This window comes from Molothrus aeneus, chromosome 3, assembly GCF_037042795.1.
Source record: "Molothrus aeneus isolate 106 chromosome 3, BPBGC_Maene_1.0, whole genome shotgun sequence".
In the NCBI taxonomy this organism is placed as follows: domain Eukaryota; kingdom Metazoa; phylum Chordata; class Aves; order Passeriformes; family Icteridae; genus Molothrus; species Molothrus aeneus.
Genome location: NC_089648.1, coordinates 81101201 through 81123234, shown reverse-complemented (window position 1 = coordinate 81123234; position 22034 = coordinate 81101201). Strand labels below are relative to the sequence as shown.

Sequence of the window (22034 nt, the reverse complement as noted above, 5' to 3'; positions counted from 1 at the left end):
TTGCTTGGCTTATTGTCTTTTCCTATCACAAAATGTTCAGCTCTCTTTGGGGGGTACTAGTGCAACAGATGCGAGATTTTGATATATTAAGAGAAATAGGCAGTGTCCAGTTAATCAAAATCAAGCCATTTGAATTAAAGAAAGATAAATGTGTTGCAGTCCTGGGCATCATCATTTTGGTAAGAACACTCTGTGGTAAGTGTGTACTGTTGACAAGGCACTCGCTGGAAAAAAAAAAATGTCTTGCAGGTAAAATAGAAAAGCAGTTTTCTCACATTCAAATGTCACAACTTCTCAAAAACAAGTAGCAATTCCCAAATAACCTCAGACTCTGCTGCTGACTGTGAACATTTACCAAGAGAGGTGTAAGGCAGCCAGATTCCAGTTGCTTATGAGTCACATACACTGTTTGACAGTAGACATCACACACATAAAACAAAGCAATAAAGTGGAATAAAATGTAATTCAGGAGTTTAGCAGAAAAAAGTTGCAACCTTTTTAAACATGTAAAACTTTATTTCTTTTACTTTGATTTATTTTTTCTTAATTAAATTGAGCTAACTAGTCTAAGGCATCATGCCCTCTTTATCTTCACATGTAAGTGGAACATAAGGAGGTTCAGATCTGATGTACAACCTTTGGCTGTTGCCTTAAAAAGTGGGAAATGAGAATTATAGAAATGAAGAATGGAGGAAAAGACAGAGTTTATCACAAAGAAATTTTCAAAGACTGCAATTCTCTCAGCAGTCACCTGACCTGTAAAACAGAAACAATGAATGAATTAGAGAAACAGTGAATATATTTTAGTCTCTAGGATTATGTTGTGTAGCTCTCACTGGCTGACCTATCCAAAATTTCCATTTGAATAAGTACATTAAGAAAAAAAATTTAAAGATGCCTGACCTTACCCTCTGCAATAAATTGCTGCAAAACTGAGTCAAAAGCAATAAAAAAATTTTAGAAGAAAACTAATATTGATTTCCAGACAAACAGCAAAGTTAAGCACATAGTATATAGGAGGCTCTTTGTTAGGGAATATGATTATTTGAGGTTAACAGTAGAATCTCAATTTTTATTTGATGTGCTAATTATTATTAAATACTGCAGTCACACTTTCTGAATTAAATAAGTGATAAAATTATAAATAAGTGAATAAGTGATAAAGACCACTTAAATTGGTTAAATTACTTTAATGACTAATTAAAACTAGTTATTTCTTTTAAATGATCTTTCCTACCAAGATTTTTTAAAAAGTAAACTGTTTCCCCTCTGTGGGAAAAATGAGATTTAAGGGTTCAGCATGTTTGCTGAGAAGATATGAGATGCTGCTAAGAAATCAGAACTATTCATGATCACAAATAATGTGTAATTAGTATCAAAGCATACTAGATTTAGTCATCAAGCCTCCCAAGAGAGCAAACTGGTAACTTGCTTTAGAATTGATTGTTCTCATGGTTAAGGGATTCCCAGGCTAAAAGTACTCAAGGACAGATTCATTTACAATTTGCCAGCATTATCCTCTTGTTAAATGTAATTATTTTCTTGGTGATTTACATTTTAGTGAGATTTATAGAGAGAAGTTGTATCCTTTATCATTACAAGTGAACGTGTGGTATTTTCGGATGAATAATATTTGTTTTGAGTCCAGTTACATAACATCTGGGATAAATGCATCTGTTTCATTAGAAAAGACTATTAATTGGTATTCCAGAAATGCTTGGTAGATGGACAGCAATTGACACTACATCTTTGACTGCGTTGTTCAATTGGATCATCTCCTAAATGTAAAGAAGAATAATTTCCTTATCTTGACATGGAATAAGTCTTGTAGTTAGAGGTGAAGCAGTATCTGTGTTAGTAGTGGGTACTGCCTCTGGGATATTCCCATAAGGAAATTGGGAAGAAATGTACATGAAGCCTTCAGATGGATGGATGTTTGCTGTCTCTGAAAAGTGCAGTTGGAAAGTCATTTGCTGATGACTGGAAGGACTTGCTAGATGATCTTTTCCACAAGGATCTCTTGAGGGCTTGTAGTGTTTGTATTTTTTGGTTAGGTAGTGCTTGTACAATGAAATGTGAAGCGTGCTTGTAAAATGTACAGATGATGCCAAGCTGGGAGTGGTACAAACACTATGAAGGGCAGGATCAGAATGCAAAATAATCTTGACAAGTTGAGAAGCTGAAATGTTAAATTGGCTGTGATTCAAACAGCAAAGGGAAAATGCTACCAAAGACTGGGAGTAATATACAAATACAAAATGAGAAGCAACAACAAGCCTATTTCCTGTAGAAAGGAAATAGGCTGAGAGTAAGAAGACTACACAAGGGTAAACAAATCGGACTTCCAGATACTTGGCATAAAAGCAAAATTTATATTCACATGTGACACAAAGTGATTCCTGCTTCTCACTGTTGGTGAGAGATCAGTTGGATTATGGAGACTTCTTATGTGGGCACTCAGGGAGGATGTGAAGTAACAGGAGAGTTCAGAGAATCCAGAAAGCATTATCTATGAGAAAAGGGTAAACACTGCTTTGCCTGAAAATTGGTTTTCATTCTAGAAGGGAATAAAAAAAAAAATCAAGTATGCAAAAGACTGTAAAAAAAGAGGAGTCATACATTTTCCCTACCACTATGGGCAGGACAAAAAGCTGAGATAAAAAGTGCAATAAGATAGGAGGTATTTTCTAATGCTAGGGCAATTTAAGAATTCTGGATTAAGTTTCCTAGTAAGACTCAGGTTTGTAATATCCACCATCTGAGAGCATTAAGGAGACTTCAGCACATTTGTCACAAACATTTTTCATAGTGTTCTTAAAAAAATGGGTGGTCTCTTGAGGGCCCCCTTGAATCTCCCCACCTGAGGACTGCCTGGTTTCCATGGCTTTATGCTTCTGAACTAGTTTAATTTTACTCCTTTTGATGATTTATTTTACCCAGTAGTAAGTTTTTGTCTTCTTCCATCTCTCCAGTCTGAAAAACATGCTGGTAACTTATTTTCCAAATAAGTGGCCTTCTTCAAGTATTTTTTCATCTCAAAGAGCAATGTATGTGACACACCTTTAGGTGAAATACCCCTTCCTTTTTAGAAATCCCCTCCCCCATTCCACCCCCTGTCAGATCTGTACTTCTTTATACCAGTTTTCAGATCTCTCATTCCTTCATCCTGCTCAACTCACTCTTTGGTGTTTTTTTTAATCTGCAAATGGTCCATCTTGCCAACATCCTCAGTGGTCCATTGTACTGGAGTTGTTTTCTGACACGGTGTGATGCACTGAAGATGTCCTGTGGCCCCTGGCTATGACCCAGAGGCTGTGGGTTAACCAGGTGTGGGTCCTGTGCTAACTACGAGGCCACTGGTGTCTGTCTTCCCTTCCTGTGGACTAACATCCTGTTTCATTGGAAGTAACTCTGACCTTTTCTCATTTTCAGCTACTGTTTTGAGCTGTGGAGTTAGTTACAGCAACAGAGCTAGATGAGGATATGGGGCCTCCCTGCCCTACAGTCCTCAAGTGCTCCACAGCCCCAGCTGAAAAACCACTGTGGGCAAACTGGACGCGCTTTTTGGGTGCTTTTCATGACCTTAACGTGGCTCTTCAAATACATTGCTTGGTAACAGGTGTTAGCAAGTCATCTTGGTGTAAAGAGCTTGATAATGGACTTCGATATGTTGCATATGTTTTTATGTCCTTATAAGATATAATCAGGATGTAGCTCTTTTCTTCTTATTGTGGTAACTCACGATTTTTCTGTCTAGATTGGAGACATAAAAACTGCAGAAAAATATTTTCAAGATGTTGAGAAAGTGACTCACAAATTGGATGGCCTACAGAGCCAAATTATGGTTTTAATGAACAGGTAGGTAATTTAATAGCTAAATAAAATTTCTTAAAATGTAGTTCTAAAAGTATGCAAGGTGATAATTAAATTACCCTTGAGACAATCCTGTTCTCTTTCTCTCTTTTATGGGACTTCATCTGTCATAGGTAAGACTGAATGGTGCACAGACTCAGGAGATCTCTATAACTTGGTACAGTCGTATCATGCTGCATTGAAACTAGGATCTTTCAGTTGATTTTACAAAGCTTTTTTTCATTCTTTCAGGCACTGCATATTTTCACCGTGTTTTTTCAATATACATTTGCATAAATACCTTTTAGGAGAGGAGAAGTTATTTTGGGCAGTTATCCTACAATCAAATCTGCCAGGAAAGTGCCACCCGGTAGCTTCAAAAGATGCTTGAATACACTGTAGTAAATCGAGCTGTGTGATGGGGGACTCACTTTGCAATGGTTAGCACATTGGCTTAATATATTTAGAGGATACTATTCAAAAGTGCCCTGAAAATTATATGGCTGATTTCATGAAGAGAAATAATTCTGGGAAGAGAGTATCTGCATTTAAATTAATAAAACACAATGAAGACTGTTGCTCTCGTAGGCAAAAAATACAGCTGAGCGATCCAAGTTGTCATTCCATTTGTCTGTAAATCAGTGTCTCCTTCACACTGTAAAGAACAAATGTCAGAAACTCTCACATCTTTAACAGGAAAAATAAAAAATGGTGTCCATTCTTTTTAAAATGTATTATTACCTTGGGTTTATGAGTAGAACTCATTTATATGTCACTTACTTTCTAGAGCATTTCTCTGCCTCGGTCAGAATAATTTTGCAGAAGCTCATCGATTTTTCACAGAAATTTTAAGGATCGACTCATCAAATGCTGTGGTAAATCTTCAAATTGCTACATATATAATGAACACCTAAATTATTCTCATAATACTTCATGCATGGATTTAATTAGTGCCCAGAGTATGCTCAGGGCTTTACAGAAAAATGGGATGTGGCATGTGTGCCAAAAGGTTTTCAGTATACATAAGGGTAAGATGGAAAATGGGATGGGAAATTAAGAACCAGTCTGTATGAAGGGCGTGAATACTTAGGCATGCATGAAGAAATTCCAAGACACTCTTCTTTTACGGGATCTTTGCAAAAGCACTTTTTTTGGCACTCACTGTTTTTAGCATAGACTTGCATGTCAGGAAAAGAAACGGCAGCTGCCAACATGTATAAAATTAACTTGATTTCACACAACATTGAAAGGATATTGTAATTTTAAACATGACATTTTTCACATGTTGCATATCGGAGCCTTGGGTTCCTGTCACAAGCTGAGATCAAAGAGCTGCTTATTTACCTTTGGGTTTCCTACACCTGGCAGTTTTCAGTGCATGGTCATGTAAGTGTTCCTGAGAAGTCAGACAGCTTACCCCCAGTAATCTGCTCCAAGGCCATCTACAGACTGAAGGGACTGAGTTTAAGAAACACATGAATTGCATTATTTTGCAGGCTGTAAAATAGCGTGTATTATAAATCACACAAGATCAGTAAGGTTTCCTGAATGGACAGAAAAATTTTTTTTTCTAAAAGGCCATGTTCTTCCTTTATCTTCAGCTTTAGAAGGTATGAAAGTTTCTGCTGCCAAACATGTTATAACATGTTTTCACTTTGTACTGTTGGAATCTTTCAGTAACTCATAAAACCCATTTTGGGTGTTAAGGAAAATGGAACCTGACTTGATCGTTCATATATATTTAGACTGCCCTATCTGCTGGATTTATGTGAAGTCAGCTGTAGATGCCTTTGTGATAAGAAAGTATCTTCCTGTTGCTTATGTGGACATGTAAGCCAGAGAGAGAGAAAAACATTAATGAAGTAATTAGAAAAAAAAAATCTATGAAAATGCATGTACAGGCTCATGTGGCTTCTGAAATTTGTTTCTCTTGGCTTTCAGACTAATGTCCTATACTATTTATATTTAATTTTAAACTATCTTTTAGAGTTTCAGTTCTTAGACATCAGCAGGTCCTACTGGCAGAGGGTAAATTTGAGAATTAAAAGAAAAGGATAGCATTGTATAATTGAAAATGTATTTTAGTTTTGCACACACATGCAGAATAGTAATTCTTAGCATACAGTAAATATCTTGTAACTGCAGATGCTAGACTTCTTCTTTTCCTTCTCTCTCATCACTTGCAAATACGCATATATATATATATATATATATATATATGTATTTATAAACACACAATTTGTTTACAATATGTTTTTCCCTAGGCTAACAACAATGCTGCTGTTTGTCTTCTGTACCTGGGGAAACTGAAGGATTCCCTCCGGCAGTTGGAAGGAATGGTTCAGCAGGACCCTCAACACTACCTGCACGAGAGTGTCCTCTTCAACCTGACTACCATGTATGAACTGGAGTCCTCTCGCAGTATGCAGAAGAAGCAGGCACTTTTAGAGGCTGTGGCTGTCAAAGAGGGTGATAGCTTTAATACTCAGTGTCTCAAGTTGGGATAGATCAGTTCCAACTAAGTTTTTCCAGCAAGGCTGATTTTTTAAATTGTATATACTCTCGCTAATGTGTAAATGTGAAATAAAATCTATTCAATTATGAACATTCAGTGGCATTACTACAGAACTTATCATCTCTAATAGGCCTGTCATTGCAAAGACTTTGTGCTGACTTAGAGCCAGCTTCATCCCTTTCATCCCTACAGGTCTGTTTCTGTCCAGTTACTCCTCATTACAGTGCACTACAATATACATGTGTGTGTATATATATAATTATATATATATATATAATCAACTACTCAGGTTCTTTTATGAGAAAAACTGAATTTAACCTTATTTTGTCTTGATAATTTTTCAGTAGTCAATGAGTAGCCAATGAGTTTATTTCATCAGCTAGGAGTTATTGACAGAATATCAGTATGTGTGTTATGGAAAGGAAATTCTGAACACACCTCTCTTCATTTTGTCCCCATCAGACTCCTGAATATTACACCTTTGTGTGTCCGTGGCTGTCAGAGGAGGCTGTTTGATAATCACCATTCAGAGTCACAGCATGGCTAAGGTTGGGAGGAGCTGCTGGAGGCCATCTGGTCCAAGTCCCAGTAGCACAGGGACACGTCCAGGAGTATGTGAGGGAGTCCAAGAATCCTGCACAGAATCTGTTTCCCACAGAATGAGGGACTAGACTAAATGGTCTCCCTGTACTTCCTTGGTTTGTGTAACTGTTAAATCTTTCAGATTAAAACACATGGATTCTGCAAAGCTGCTCCACTCTGGCATTCTGCTGGGTAGAGAAAGGAGCACTGCCAGGTGGAGTGGAAACACAATGGATTTCAGTTCAGTTCCTCTCCTCTCCCATTATAAAGCAAAAACACTGAGCATGAAGTATTTCCCAGGGAAAATGATGCAGAGCCTGAGGCAGAGGTATCTAAATGTTAGGCCACACAGAGTGGAAGCAAATGGGGTTCAGGACACAAGGCAGTTACTAGTGATGCAACAGTATCAGCATATACTGATTTTGGCATCCCTCAGAACACAGATTTTTTGAATCACAGTACCACTGTGATACCAGTGTATTTCACATCTCTGCCCACATTTCTCCCTTCAGCTGTATCATAAAGATTCAGTGCAGATACTCCCACTCATACATGAACACAATTTATGCATCTGTTCATAGGGGGGTTTTATTGTTCTGAGATTTAATGCTTAGCAATTGGACTAGTTTCTTGTCACAAATCACTGCCATGGGACAATTCCATAAGTGTGTTACGCTTTTTAATACCATATCCATCAATTAATTCTCACTCCCTTTAAATACACCCACCTGTATTTTTAAGTAACCAATAACTCATTTTTATGCTTGTCCATCTGGAGATACTGTACAGGGGCCAAACAGTTGTCCTCAAAAGTCAGGCTGTTTGAAAACTTCTGCAGTCTAGACATGCAGACATAAGAATGCTGCAAATTCGCTGGTCACCTGAAAAAATATAAGCCCACAGCTTATGCAGAAACAGAAATTGCTCCATTTTTACAGTGTATTTCTGTTTGACAGGCCATACTTGTACCTGAAACAACAGCTAGTTGTTACTAATCAACTGAAAAAAAATGAAAGCAGTTGGTATTTCTGTTTCTGACTTGGCCTCTAGGTTGAACAGCTGGATCTGAATTAAACTTGTGCAGCACCTGGGTAGACTTGTCCTAAGGTACCACTACTAAACTCAAAAATTAAATATTCAGCACCACCTGCTTTAGCTGGGCTTAAACACCATTTGCATAACTTTAGTGAGTATTAAAATAGTAAATTAAAAGTAGTTATATTGCATTATTCTTTATGAGGTTTTACAGTTGTTTTAATTTCTGCTAGGATTTTAGACAAGGCTTAACAGTAATTGGACAGATTCTCAGTTTACAATGATAAGTGATTGAAATCACTGTTGTTTTCATTTTGTTACAGCTGTTAATCTGATCAGGTGTGTTGCTCCCTGTACTCATTTTTTTATTCTAGTAGTATATTTTCCCCAGCATAGGTTCCTTTTCTTGGGCATGGGGTTTCTTTGGAGATAAAAAGAACTCCTGGTATGTGACAGCCTTGTTCTCAAAGATGCTGACAGCACTGAACAATTTACCAGGACATGTAGAGGTAGGACAAGGGGCAACAGTTATAAACTAAAAGAGGGTAGGTTTAGCTTGGACATAAGGAAAATATTATTCTTCTTGGTGTGGCACTGGAATAGTTTGCCCAGAGAGGCTCCCCATCCTTGGATGCATTCAAGACAAAGGCTGGATGGGTTTTAAGCAGTCTGTTCTAGTGGAAGGTGTCTGTGCCCTTGGAGAGGGTTGAACTAGATGAGCTTCAAAGGTCCTTTTCAACCCAAGCTATTACATTTTTTACAGTAATATGTAAAATAATATAAAAGAGATTCACATACATTTAGCTGAAGGGTCATATTGCATTGCTGTACTGTTGTCTTGCTTTCAGAAAGTGTCATTTGTCTGTTCCAATGCTAGGTGAAAGTAGCATGATCCATCATCTTCCAGCATGCTGGAGCCACTTGCCTCTTTACAACTGAAGTAAAAAGCTTCCTTTTTGGTTCCATAGTGCCTGACACTGCACATGTCAATGACAGTCTGTATTCTGATTGGCAGAGAATAAAAAGTTACTATCCTAGTCAGAGTCCAATAACCATTATAAAAGAAACACTCTGAAAACAAAATCCCGTTTTCCAAATTTCTCTACATTTTAATTCATGTGTATTACTACATAAGTCTCACTTCAGCATGTTTGCTGTGTTGTTATTAGTCGAAGCTTTTGCTCAGATAAAAATGCCATTAGAGGAGACTTGGACTGGATGACCTCTAAGCTCAGCCAGCCATTAAACAAGTGACATCCTGGTAGACTTGCAGAATAATTAAAATTTAAATGAAGAGGCATATTATCACTGCTGGATGTATGCAAATTATTAACTGTTTATGAAATGCAGGTAAGACTCAATGTCACTTTATGATGTAACATACATACAAGTGTTTGACTTCCCTAAATTCTGCCCGTTACACATCTGAATGCTCTATATGTTGTTAGAACATTAAAGCTAAGGACAAACTTTGTCCTCAAAACATTAATTACACCAGGCAATCCTGTTAAATTCAATGAATTCAGCTGAATTTAATGAGGGTTCCTGGTGTAAATGAGGGCAGAGCTCAGTTCTAAAACACAGCATGCATATGTCATCTGGCTAAGTGAGAAAAGCTGTGAAAAGCAGAGCCTGAATGCCCTGATTGTTGTATTCAAATCTTAAAGCTTAATGTGCCTTAACAGAAGTTTTGCATTTAAATTCCCACTTTTTTTAAAAGAGGAGAAGAGGTGTACTTCAGACATCCAGATAATTGCATTATGCACAGAGACTCTGATCCTCAAAAGAACTTGAGCATCTCTCTGGCATTTCTAATACCTAACTGCAGTTCAGGTGATCATGGCATCCCCTCACCAGCTGGTCACTGACGTTTTCCTGGTGCCTCAGTTTTCAGACTGGACAGATTAGGTGTTCCCCAAAGGCAGACATGTGCAGACATGCCTGAAACTCCACAATGGACTTCAGCCAGTGTACTGGAAAGGATGGTCATTCCTTCTCCTACCCTATCCTTCATGTCAGCAGGAGCGCTCGGCACAATCTAGATGAGCTCACTGACCTGGTGGAAGAACTCACCCAGCCAGCTAACACCCTCTCCAGCTAACACATCTTCATCCTGAGGCTGTCAGCACAAGGATGTGCTGGGAATTACCACACTGCCTGGGTAGGCTGTTGGCTTTTCTGCACTATAGGCCTAATAAGAGGTACACAGACGGCTCCTCTGTGAAGCCTTTGCTGCAGGTGTTTCGCAAATCCAGTCAGAGTGGGGGATAAGCAGGGTATGATCTTTATGCACAGCTAAGTTTGTCTCTCTCATTTGTATGTCAGCTGATGTGCTTAATCAACCACATGTGCTGGAGCTGTCTGAAAGAGGAGTGCGGGATGTGTGGTACTGCCATCAGCAGCTGCAGTGAGAACATTGCCTCACTGCTTCAACTTGAAACCAAACAATACTGGCAAAATGGGACTGAAGCAGCAAATACAGATGTAAATGTCTTTCAGACAGGCAGAACCACAGCAGGCAGGGTCAACCTCTCTGAGGTTGCTGAGGTAGCAACCTATAATGCTTCTGTCATGAGCAGAGGCCATGGAAATAAAGGATGTAAAGTGAGTTTATCCAGTAGCTCCCACCTATCAGAGTTCAAAGGACGATGCCATCCACTTCTTCCATCTTGCTTTCTACTGACTTAATTAAACATTGAGGAAGGAATTATCTTATCAGTGAGGTACCTTACAATGCAGGAACCTGCACAGAGTTTCTGGCATTTGAACAGTAGTTCTGTCGTGATGGATGCAAACAAGCTCCACCAGCACCAGCCTTCAGGATATGGTAGCAGAAAGCTGCTTTCCCACTTAGTTCTCCCAGCCAGTCTGGGGATTACAAATTTAGAGATTCTGATCTGTAAGAGGTATGAGAGATGGTCACAAGCCTGCTCTTAGGAAGAGAAAGGTGTGGATGGGGAGGAGGACCTAGGTGCTGCCTTTCCAAGCTGTTCTGGATCGACACATAGATTTTCTGTCCTAGATTTGGGCAGTCATCTGCAGATGTTTATTATGTATGAGTCATTAAAATGAATCCACCCAAAAGGCAGCAATAATGGCTTATAATTTTCCCACAAAGAGGGGAAAAAATTGGATGTCACTTTTTTGAGGCAAGGATGGAAGGGGGTAGAAGGTTCCTCTTTGGCTTTGAAAAACTGTCAAGACTGTCAGTACTAAATTGAAAAAACTGAAGTTAAGAGATGCAGAACTAGAGCTGTTAATTAGAAGAAAAAAACCCCACAACAATCCCCCCCCCCCAAAAAAAAAAACCAACCCCAAAACACTATTTTCAATACAATGTGTGAGATGTGTGAGCAAGTACATCAAATTCTGGGACACACTCCAGTGGCAGGCAGCAGGACTGAGCCCCACCCAAGGCTGGGGCAGCAGCCTGTGCAAAACCTGGCCACCACTTTGTTTTGTTACAGCATCACCAAGGACAGCTCACCTCCTTCCCATGAACAGCAGGTCAGCTTTAAGTTGCCTGAATCATTTGGGAAAAAAAAATAAGCCTGAGGGCAGACCCAAATCAAATTCTCCCAGCTCAAATGCCTGTGATCACAGGGGAAAACAGAGCCCAGAGCTCAGCTTGGCTGCTCTGGGCTGTGTCTGTGACCAAAGGCAATCACAGAGCATACCCAGCCCAATTTTCTACCAGCTAATATTGACAGGCACAACAGTTTTTAATTGGTACTCTAAGAAGCAGCATAGAGAATTAAACAAAATTAATGCAGGTATCCCAGAGAGAACTGCAGCAGGGGAGGGCAGAATTAAAAGAGATTCACAGTCCTTCAACTGTTGAATCTTTCCCCAAGCATTTTGGTTTTGTGAAATTTTTCTTCTTTGCCTTATCTGGGTACTTATACAGTTAATAAATAATGAGAGCTAGTGACTCAGTTGCACAAAAATAGGTTTTTCAAACTGCAGGCACAGCAGAGTATTACCTTTTTGCAACCATACAAAATGTTTTGGGAATCAAGCTGTAAAATCACAATGAGTGCAGTAAATCAGATGAAATCTGCCTCTTTGAGCCAGGAATATTTAAATTGTAACACCAGTTCATGCCCCCAATGAGTTGATGTTTATTTGCCTTCAGGAAATAGAAGACAACTGTCAGTGACCCTATTCTCAGACTTCCTCCCCTATTTGGGGGGGACGGAAGGAATCTGAGAAATTTCTATCATTTTCCCAGGAAAGACTCCCAAACAAATGATGTCATTTTCAAGCGCAGAACAAGTCAGGTCTAGGCCTTGGCCAAATATCTAAATCCACAATTTGGCTACAAAGAAATATTCTTCAAAGCAGTGCTCAGCTTGCATCTCAGCCTTATGTGTGCTGGTGTTTGCCAGCTTACATTAAATGACTGCCTTTATCAGGAAACTGTCCCTTCTCCTAAGTTCCTAGCTCAAGTGAAGTCCTGGAACCAGAAACCTGGCAGGAGGTGCCTGTTCTGCCAGCAGGACCCGGTGCTCTGAGTACATGAAGATTGATACTTGTCAAGTTCAGCAGCCAGGACAGGCAGCCACCAGCTCCCACAGCTGCAGGCAGCAGCAGCACAGCCCCTGCCCTCAGGCAGCCCAGGGCGAGACACTCACCACCTGCAGCACTTCCCCTCACCTATTTTTAGACTCCCCCAAGTGAATGTTACTATTTAACTACCAACTGGCCGTGAAATGTCTTTTCATTAAAAAAATCCAGCCACAGACACTTGCTCCAGGACATATAACAAGGGAGCATAGACACCAGTTTGCCCACGTAAATTATTAAAAATCCTACTGTCCATCCACAGTTTGCACTGAGTCCCCTTCAGAAAAGCTCTCTCATGAGAATATGGGGTATATGCCACTTTGGGAAAGTTTGGATTTAAGCAGAAAATAATACATAAGTACCAAAAAAGCTATCTTGAAACATCTCAATTCAGTACCATTGATCCTATTTTTTTAAACTCTAATCCTGGAGGAGCTGAACTATTTCCCGTGCCTGAGTTAATGCTGCCAATATGATGTTGCTGAAACTACTTCCATGAATTTTCATACTACATCAATATACCAAGGTCTTCCACTGGCTGTGGTAAAACAGAACCATGTTTTTGGACCAAAAATCAATTTAACTTTGCAGGTTTTTTTTGGGGGGAGGGGGGAAGTGGTGGGTAGGGGTGGGCAGAAGCAAGAAAGAAAAAAACCCAAAAACCACAATGAAAATAAACTGCATTTTTCATCTGAAGGAATGGCATATTGTCCTTCCCATCTCTCTGCTTTCTGGAATGTTTTCTATTAACATTTTTTTCTGCCCAGCTGTTTCCTCCCACTGTAATTTCCCACATAACGTCTTTGCAGGTGTGGAATCTTTATTCCAGCCCCAAATTGCTTTTTTCCTGGCTGACAAAAACCACTTTCAGAGTGCAAAGCTTTCACCCTTTCAAAGACACCTATAGCAGTAAAGGGCATGGACTCCAAAGTGTTGACAGTCAGACCCCCACAGCCCCTGCCACCTCTCAGCAGCAGAATGCATTGTGCTATGAAAATGATGAACGATCTTCAGTGGGGCCATCGTGTGTTATTTTGACAGCCAGGAGATGGGAGCTCTACTGGGTGTATATATTCCTCCAGAGAGGCAACAAAACAAGGTGGTTCAGTCCTGCTCCCCAGGTCACATCCTACATCAGCGAGCTGCTGAAAGCAATTGCTGCGGGCAGCTGCTTTACTGTCCATCCCTCACCACTGCTCCTGACTGTAAATCTCTCATGAGGAGGATGCATGACCTGCTCTCTCTTCCTGGTCACTCCCCCAGCCTGTTGGGGCTGCCTGCTCTGCAAGTGGGGGCTCCTGAGGGCCTGTGCTGCTGCCCCACCTCTCCTTTTGCAGAGAGAGATCAAAACAGAAAGGCCTATGGGAGGAATGAACAGTCTCACCTTGGCTTCTGATTAAAAAAAAAGGAAACAAAAGCTTAGAAGGGGGATGAATTCGATAGGATACCCGGGACTGCTACCAGCGCCAGGAGACAGCAGTCGTTTTACTTTACATTCAGAAACCCAATTTTCTGTGGCATATAAATCAAAGGAATAAAATCTGCTGCAGGCAATAACTGTCATTTATTCCTGTAGCTGTACCTTGAAAAATCCCCAAAGTTTGTTCTGGGAGCAGGAAGCCCCAGTGTGCTGTACAAGAGGACATTCAAGACCTCCCTTCAGACAACTGGCACACAAATCCCTGAGCCAATAAGGCACATGTCACAGCACAGCCTCCCCCATGTGTGTCTGACTATAGCTAAACTTCCTATTTGCTCCTAACACTGATTTTTAGACAGGCTTATGGACCACAGCACAAAAGCCAGTCCCGGCTGCATGGAGAGCTGGATGAGTTTCAATTTTGCAAGCGTGGGTTGTGCCTGCACCCCTCCCATAAACTGAGCCCACACTGGCAGACTGAAGGGTCACCTGTGTCCCCACATCTCATCTAGCTTGCAACCCAAACCCCAGGAAACACGACCTTTTTCTTCATCCTTTCCAACCTTTAAGATTAGTACAATTCCACTTCAAAATTGCAACTTCACTTTCAGAAACATTTGAAGAAATAAACCACCCAGAAACGGTTAACAGTAATGCTGCTACAAAGTGAGAAAAACGCTGTTACCTACTAAGAAGGGCTGTGTACACACAGATAGGAAAGAACAGTGGGAAAGTTCAATTATCCATCATCTGCTACATTAGGAAAACCCAGGTAGGGCCATTTCAACCTCCTTCTAGAGCTGTTTATTAAGGGGACTGCAAGGCAGGAGCATGTATTATATCTGGCTGAAATCAGCACACAGGCTGCAGTCAGCTCATCATCCACTGAGAGCTGGAGCAAGCAGTACATCTACCCAGCTGACATAATTCATCATTGAGAAGAGTAAAATGCTCCAGTGCCCACTGCTGGGGAGCTCCATGTCCTGTGGAAGCACAAGGCATTTACTGAAAACCAGCCTAGTGTGCCTAAGCCTACTCTTCTCCCTCTCACAGCTCAAGAAACTGAGGCACAGTGAGTGATTTGTCCCATGTTACAGAACAAATCAATGCCAGCACAAGGAATAAAAGCTGATTAATAATTACAGTAACACTGTTGTTCAATGGGTCCTAAATGTCAGCACAAAGAATTAAAAAAAACAACAAACCAATAAAAAATCAACATACCTAGATCAAAGTAATTTTATTAATAACTCACAAGAACAAATTTGCTACATTTTACTGAGAAAACCAGTTTTATGTACCAGGACAGAACTTGGAAAGCTGCATACTAAAATGCCGATTATGCAAATTTATCTTCTGAACATTTTTAGACAAGAATGAAGGAGAGTTTCTTTTCTTTAATTAAAACCAGAATCCTACGTAGTTCATTAGCATGGATTCTGAGCAAAATGAATATTAATGTAGCCCACCTCTCACAATTCTACCTGCCAGAAATACCAAGGAAAAAAAAAAAGGTTAGAAAATGGATTCCTGAGCAACTGTAAATGCGACTAATGTCACTGCAAGGCTGCTGGCATCTTTGAAAGGTCACAGAGATCAGGAAAACCTTTTTGAGCAGAAAAAGGCAAATAATACTGCCACCTTCAAAAAGGCACAAAAGAACATTTGGGGAACTGCAGGCTGCTCAGCCCTACTTCAGCTCCCAGGAATGTTACAGAATATGCCATTATGGAAGGTGTTCCAGGCACAAGAAATACCAGGATGAGGAGGTGATGAGGAGCAACCAGTCAATGCCAATTCACCAAGGGCACATTCTGATTGATGCCAACTCCCAGGAGCTCTGCAGCAAAGGGGACACCACAGGTGCCATTCCCCTTGACTCCAGCAAGGCTTTCACTAGTGTGTCCCACAGCAGCCGTGCAGCCTGACTGAGGATACAAACTACTGGGTGGATAAAGAACTTGGGTCCACCGGGCTCAAAACAGTCTGTGGTTCAAACTAAACTATCAGGTGGTCACAAGTGACATCCCTCAGTCACCAGAACTGGGGCAAAACATGTTGAACATCTTACTTAGCAGAAGGGAGCCCAGCCAAGGGCACTGGTCTGTGCAGCCTGGAGAGGAGAAGGCTCAGAGGAGACTGAACTACAGTTTCCTACTAGAGCAGGGACTTTAAAGAAGGCAGAGCCAGACTCTCCCCAGACATGCAGTGAAAGGGCAATAGACAACAACTCCAAACTGCAACCAGGGAGTTGGCCATGAAGAACAAATTCTTGGCCATGGGAGCAGCTAAGCGCTGGAGCCAGCACCCAGACAGCCTGTGTGACCTCCATCACCAGAAGTTTCCAAACATCTTGAGCAACATGGTCTAGATTTAAAACTGGTATAGTAATTCACAGGGTTGGACTAAATGACCTCCAAATGGCCTTTCAATCTAAATTTTTTTACGATTCTGTGATTCCAATTTCCTATGTAAATGCAAGTTTAATCAGTGAAAAGCAGCAAGGCACATTTATTCTGATGGGGCTTCGGGATGTTCCCCCTAACAGGTCTCAGACACCATTTTGTGCTTCTTCAGCCAAAAACTTCATGTACTGTTTCCGGGCAGGAAAATCGTCAGCCGGCCTGTTGTACGCAGTCCAGACGGGCTCTCCAACAAACAGCCTCATTGCCTTCACATAATTCTGCCACAGAACAAGAAGTGACAAGTCATTTAAGAGCTCCTTTTCAAGGAATCTTCATTCCAAAGTTAAGGTTTCACTTGCACTTCTGCAGAAATTTTTGAAATTATTTCATGATGGACTGAAAGCTTCACACATTCCAGAAAATTATAGCATTATACTGCTGTTCCTGCTCCCAGTGCCTGCAGTGGCAGACTGTGGTCCCTATGCAGTGATACATTGTGTCATGATCAGTACTTCCAGCTCAGGCAGAATCAATACTTCTCCCCGCGTCAAAGAAACCAAAACCATCCTGTCTTATGTAAACCTTTTGCACTGAATCCACAATACACAGCAGTGCAGCATTTAAATCCTATTTGCTTAGTTAAACAGCAGAACCCAAGTACCCAAGATGTTTACACAATGCTTTTGGGGAATACCAGAAGCATCACAGTCACAGCCATAAAAACTGAATGGGAAGTGCATAAGCTACCCAAAAAATAAAGCTTACAGGAAGTGAAAAGTCTCCGGATTCCAAAAGGAAAAGCAACAGCCAGCTAACACCAGCTAACACCAGCTAACCAAAAATATGCCTGGTGCAAGGTACAACTGTGGCAGCAGAAAATGGGATTTCACATCCTGCAGAAGTGCTCCAACCATGGGGTGATGGGGAACTCTCCTGCCTACTATGCAGAAGTACTATTTAGACCCTACCTACTCTGTAAAACACAAACAGATGATTATTTTACACCCAGGTTCAGAAATGGTAAGAATAAAGTTAGGTACCAAAAGAACTTAGCTGCAAAATGACAGGGTCTAGAAGCACCTAAAGATTTTACTTTAAAGTCAGCACTTCTGGACTAAAGCTCCTGAAGTGAACAAACACTTAAGACTTCTTGGGGACTCAACCATAATCCCTGACTGTTTATGTAGAGAAAAAGCCTGAGAATAGTAAATGTAGTTTATTCGCTGTGGATCTCAAGAAGCAGATGGGAAAAGTTGGGTTTTTCACTAAAGCAGCATCTCCCTTTTTCACATGTATGAACACTGCTCTCTGGACAGCTGATTCAAAACAAAACCATTCCCTTCACCAGAAATGCAACTTCACCACACAGGAGACAACACATGTTACCCCATTTTGCAGGGGTAATGCTGAGGTTACAAACACCTCTGTAAGAGCCCACAAGAAGAGAAACACAGACCAGGACTGTAAGTGCCAATCTCACACTCCCACTGGCAAAAATTTCTTCCAAATGAGGCCACTACCTGTGAAGCCAGCACCCAGCTTAGCATACAGTAGTTGCAAGTAGTGGCTCTGGACCCTTAAATCCTTCTTTCCCCAAAGGTCAATTTCACACTTGTGAAAAATGTCACTGCTGGACACAGACATGTTCTTCTATCCCCACAAAAAGACACAACAAAGCAATACAGAATGATCCATCAACACCTTCTCCACCTCAACAGACAGCCGGGACAACTGTGGGAAGGACAGCCCAAGGCTTGATATGCCACAGATATCACATGGCAATGAGTTACAGTCACAGCTGAGGAGGAGAGGCTGAATTTGTGACCTGGAGATGAAAGGTTCAGATGCTGTGAATTATTTATTATTTTTCATCCTCCTCCTTCATATTTAATATGTTTTGCTAATGAACTTCAAGTCTCAGGGCATGTAGTTACTAATGTGATATACATTCACATGGATTTGTCATCAAAATTTATGGTAATCTACAACAACATACGTTCTCATCCAGTGTAAATCGGTGATATATGCCAGCAGGGAGGGTTATCATGTCTCCTTTTTCCATGGAAATCCGAATCCATTTGTCATCCTTGTCTCGAACATCAAAATAGCCAGATCCCTCCAGGATGTAGCGAATTTCATCATCGAGGTGTAAATGTTCTTCATAAAATGATTTTATCTAGGAATAGCAAATATTTTGGAAAACTACTGAACATAGGAAAGCTGCAAAGAAAACTGGCAGAAACAGAGAGAAGCTGAGAAAGACTTTCAAAGGATAACTGTGTTTTAACTAACAGAGGAGACCAACATGGGTAAGATGGCCAAGCCAGCCAGCCAGCCTCTGTCTCCAGACACATCTAAGCAGGCTTCTACATTCCCTTTGGAGGGCAGGAACTCACTCCTCTGACAAGAAACAGCAGCTCTAGCTGTACATAACCATCCTCTGAATAACAGTGATGCTTACACTTATTTGAAAAAGAGACGGGTAAAACATCACACTGCAGGATTTGGTCCTTGCGCTTGTTCAGTTCGATCATTTTGTGCTTTTTCCCCCCCCAATGCGCAGCACCAAACAGACACAGATTATCCCCTCTCTTTTACACTTATGTAGAGCTGAATTAGCTGCACAGGGTACTACTACTGTCTGTGAAAATGCAGTCACTGCCAAACACGGCCCCTCTACAGCAATCTGATGAAACAGTGTGTCATGCCTGCCCACACACAGTGAGACCCAGCTCCAGGCTCTCTTGTCCAAGACAGAGGCAGCAACATCCTCTTTTTTATGGAATGCTGAATTCTTTGTACATGCACATGAATACAAAGCACATTTTAAAAGTTCAATTAATGGAGGCCTGGGAGGTTTAGTGCACAGTGAGCAGAGCAATGCCAGGTACCATCACCACCTGCTCAGGTTTGGATGATATTTAGCCATACACTTCTGCAGATGTCCTTGAGCCAGAAGTGATCCAGCACAGCAGGATGAGCAGAAGTCCCTACGTCTTGTAAAGAATGACCCATCCTTCTGTCAGATAGAGCCTACCTAATGAGTTACTACCTAATTCACCTTCTCACCAAAGCAAAACCACTAGAACACAATGGGCTTAAAACAAACTGGTAAATGGAAATTTAACGAAAATATTAAAGTGTCATTGGTTTGCTGTGCTCAAGACAGAGCAGCAAGCCAAGCAAGCCAGCAGCACCTGGAGGCTGGGATGAGAAAGCTCCTTTTAGGAGGCTCACCTGAACAGTGTTGAGCTGCTATGAAATTGTCAAGGTACGAGTTCCCCAAGGTAAAAAATGTTCTTGTACAAGGAACAATTCCATGGGGTTAATACTCACTTTAAAAAGATACATTATGCAAGCAGCCATTAGGATGTAAAAGCCTTCAAAGCCCAGGCCCAGCTGGCAGCCACTTGCCTTCATCCCAGAGAGGCTCTCTGAGGACAGGTCAGCATTGGCAGAACTCTCCTGGTAGGAATCTTAGTTTTGAAATGACAATGATGGAAATGATCCTCAAAACCTTTGAAGGCAATGTACAGAAGCAAAAGACCTCTACTATCTTTAAAACGATATCAAAGGCTCTTTTTTCAATGTTCAGGACTTCGGTACAGGATGTATTTTAGACGTGGAAGCCTCATCCCCGTGTCCCGCTGGGCTGTGCGGGTGTCACACGCTGGCCGGCGCGGAAACCCGCACTGAGAGCCAAGTTTCGCGTACCTTTTCCTCATAATTTGGAAGCTTGTCTTTATGTATGGTCACTATATCCATCCAAGAATAATTTTCTGCTCTCCGAATCTCTTTCAAGCACGGATCAGTCTCATAGTTATCAGCATCCAACTAAAAAAACAGGCACAGGAGAAAAAAAAATAAAAAAAGGCGTTCGGACGCCATTGCTAAAGGCGGAACTCAGGCACTCGTGGGAATCCCGAGGTGCCGGCAGTGCCGGGGCGGCTCGGCCGCTGCAGGGGGAGCAGCCACAAGGGCACAGGGTGCCTGCACCCGGCCCCGCGCGCCCCCGCTGCCTCCTCCCTGCAGGCGGCCCGGCCTGGCCAGGCCAGGCGCTCCCCGCACGGCTCAGCTCGACCCGCGGCTCCCCGCCGTACCCTGCGGTACCAACCCCGCGGTATCACCCCTGCCGTACCCGGCGGTACCAACCCCCGCCGTACCCTGCGGTACACCACGCCGAGGCGGCGCAGCTGCTCCAGGCTGACGGCGCGGTTGGGCCGCTGCCGGTGCGGCGTCCGCTGGTCCTCCTGGGACTCGTCCATGTACCAGGCCTCCACCATCCCGCCGCCACAGTGTGCGCGGGGCCGGGCTGCCAGCGCGTCCCGCCCCGGCGGGGCTCCAGGCCCGGCAGCGAGCGGGACGGGCCCGCCCCGCGGCCTGGGGCAGAGCGGTACAGGGGCGCCACGGGCCGCTCCAAACACACTGAGCACGGGGCGGTGTGGAGCTTTCGTTTGAGGGAACAGCTCCAGGCTGAGAGCCGAGAGTCCCCGAGAGACAGGCCGGGGGCTCGGGACTCCTCACCTGCACCAGCCCCCGGGGTATCCCGGGTGAACGGCCATGGTGTTAGCATCGTGTCGGCCCCCGCTGTAAATGCCCTGACGGAACTTACTGGTACGGCTCAAGCTTAAAGGTCAGCATTGCAACCCCACAATATGGAAAGAAAGAAACTAGGCAAAAAATAAAGAAAGTGTAAGACATGCTAGCACAGATAACTTGTGTTGTCTCCATCCATGAAGATAGATCCTCAGCATCCTCCCTGAGCTGGAGTGAACAAGACACCCTGGGGTGTGTCCCCTCCAGCCTCCACACTTCTGCATCTACCTGATCCTGCAGGGCAAATAAACCAAGAGCCAGCTAAGCACAATATAAGAATGGCCAGACAACTGAAACAATCCCTCCTTAGAATTTTTCTTCATAAAGAGAGTTTCTTACTTACCAAGGTGTCTCAACCACTACTATTCCAATTCTCATAAAAAGGTACCAGATCCCTTTAATGTATAGTATTTATGTTTAAGCACTACTGGTTATCAAACAGATACCCTATAGCAGCTGTGCTAAGGCACATGGAAGACAAGTAGGCATTTTGGGACAGCCAGCACAATATCGTGGCTGCTAAATGCCAATATTCTCCTAAAGTTGCAGTTCTCTGAAAAGATGACTTAGAGATCTGCCATCCTCTGCAGGCCCTCAAGCCCTCGTTAATTCCTTTTGAGAAGTACTATTTTTTTCCATCATTTAATCGGCCTTAATCTTGTAACCTTCCTCTTGCCCTTCTTCTGTCCTGAATTTCCAGAAGAATAACCATTCATACGAAATTGATATAAAACTCTGTCCTATTAGATTTTCTATTATAATCTACCTATTAGATTCAGGTATTACACAGTTATGATTTACCCACCACAATCTTACAGGTTTTCCAAAGCTCCTGCTGAAAAAAAAACAAACAACCCCACAAAAAACAAAACCCAAAACAAAACCGATTTCCATACAATAAACAGGATTTACTTGTTTAACATAATATGTAAGATAGGCAAGTTATTAGATACCTGATCAGGGTGATGGGTCTTTTCTTTGCAGCCAAACTTTGAAAGTAAATAGGTAATTGTGTGCATACATACAAAGAAGCAGAGGGGGCCCAAGCAGTGCCCTCTTTTAC

The 22034-nt window shown here is 42.0% G+C and overlaps 2 protein-coding genes across 3 annotated transcripts in view; one reads left to right on the top strand and one right to left on the bottom strand.

Moving 5' to 3' along the window:
* The window catches only part of TRAPPC12 (trafficking protein particle complex subunit 12), a 49596-nt gene extending 43139 nt beyond the window's left edge, over positions 1 to 6457 (top strand). For both annotated transcript variants that reach the window (XM_066547249.1, XM_066547250.1), the window contains exons 10-12: positions 3758 to 3858; positions 4640 to 4727; positions 6117 to 6457. In XM_066547249.1, coding sequence (XP_066403346.1) covers positions 3758 to 3858; positions 4640 to 4727; positions 6117 to 6359 — 432 coding nt within the window. In that variant the 3' untranslated portion in view covers positions 6360 to 6457. The remainder of the gene's footprint in view (positions 1 to 3757; positions 3859 to 4639; positions 4728 to 6116) is intronic.
* Positions 6458 to 15195: 8738 nt separating this feature from the next.
* Positions 15196 to 20715, bottom strand: ADI1 (acireductone dioxygenase 1). Its single transcript, XM_066545862.1, has 4 exons — positions 20539 to 20715; positions 20090 to 20209; positions 18372 to 18551; positions 15196 to 16653 (listed from the first exon to the last, which is right to left on the bottom strand). Exons 1-4 carry the CDS (start codon positions 20656 to 20658, stop codon positions 16522 to 16524), a joined length of 552 nt encoding a protein of 183 aa, XP_066401959.1. The 5' UTR covers positions 20659 to 20715; the 3' UTR covers positions 15196 to 16521.
* Between the last annotated feature and the right edge of the window lie 1319 nt (positions 20716 to 22034).

Excerpts from the sequence above, each read along its gene's own strand:
- ADI1 (XM_066545862.1), bottom strand. The coding sequence starts at position 20,658 with ATGGTGGAGGCCTGGTACATGGACGAGTCCCAGGAGGACCAGCGGACG. Across the intron at positions 20,210-20,538 it reads TCGGCGTGGTGTACCGCAGG|TTGGATGCTGATAACTATGA; the intron begins GTACGGCGGGGG and ends CTGTTTTTTTAG. Across the intron at positions 16,654-18,371 it reads GATTTACACTGGATGAGAAC|AATTATGTGAAGGCAATGAG; the intron begins GTATGTTGTTGT and ends GTTCTGTGGCAG.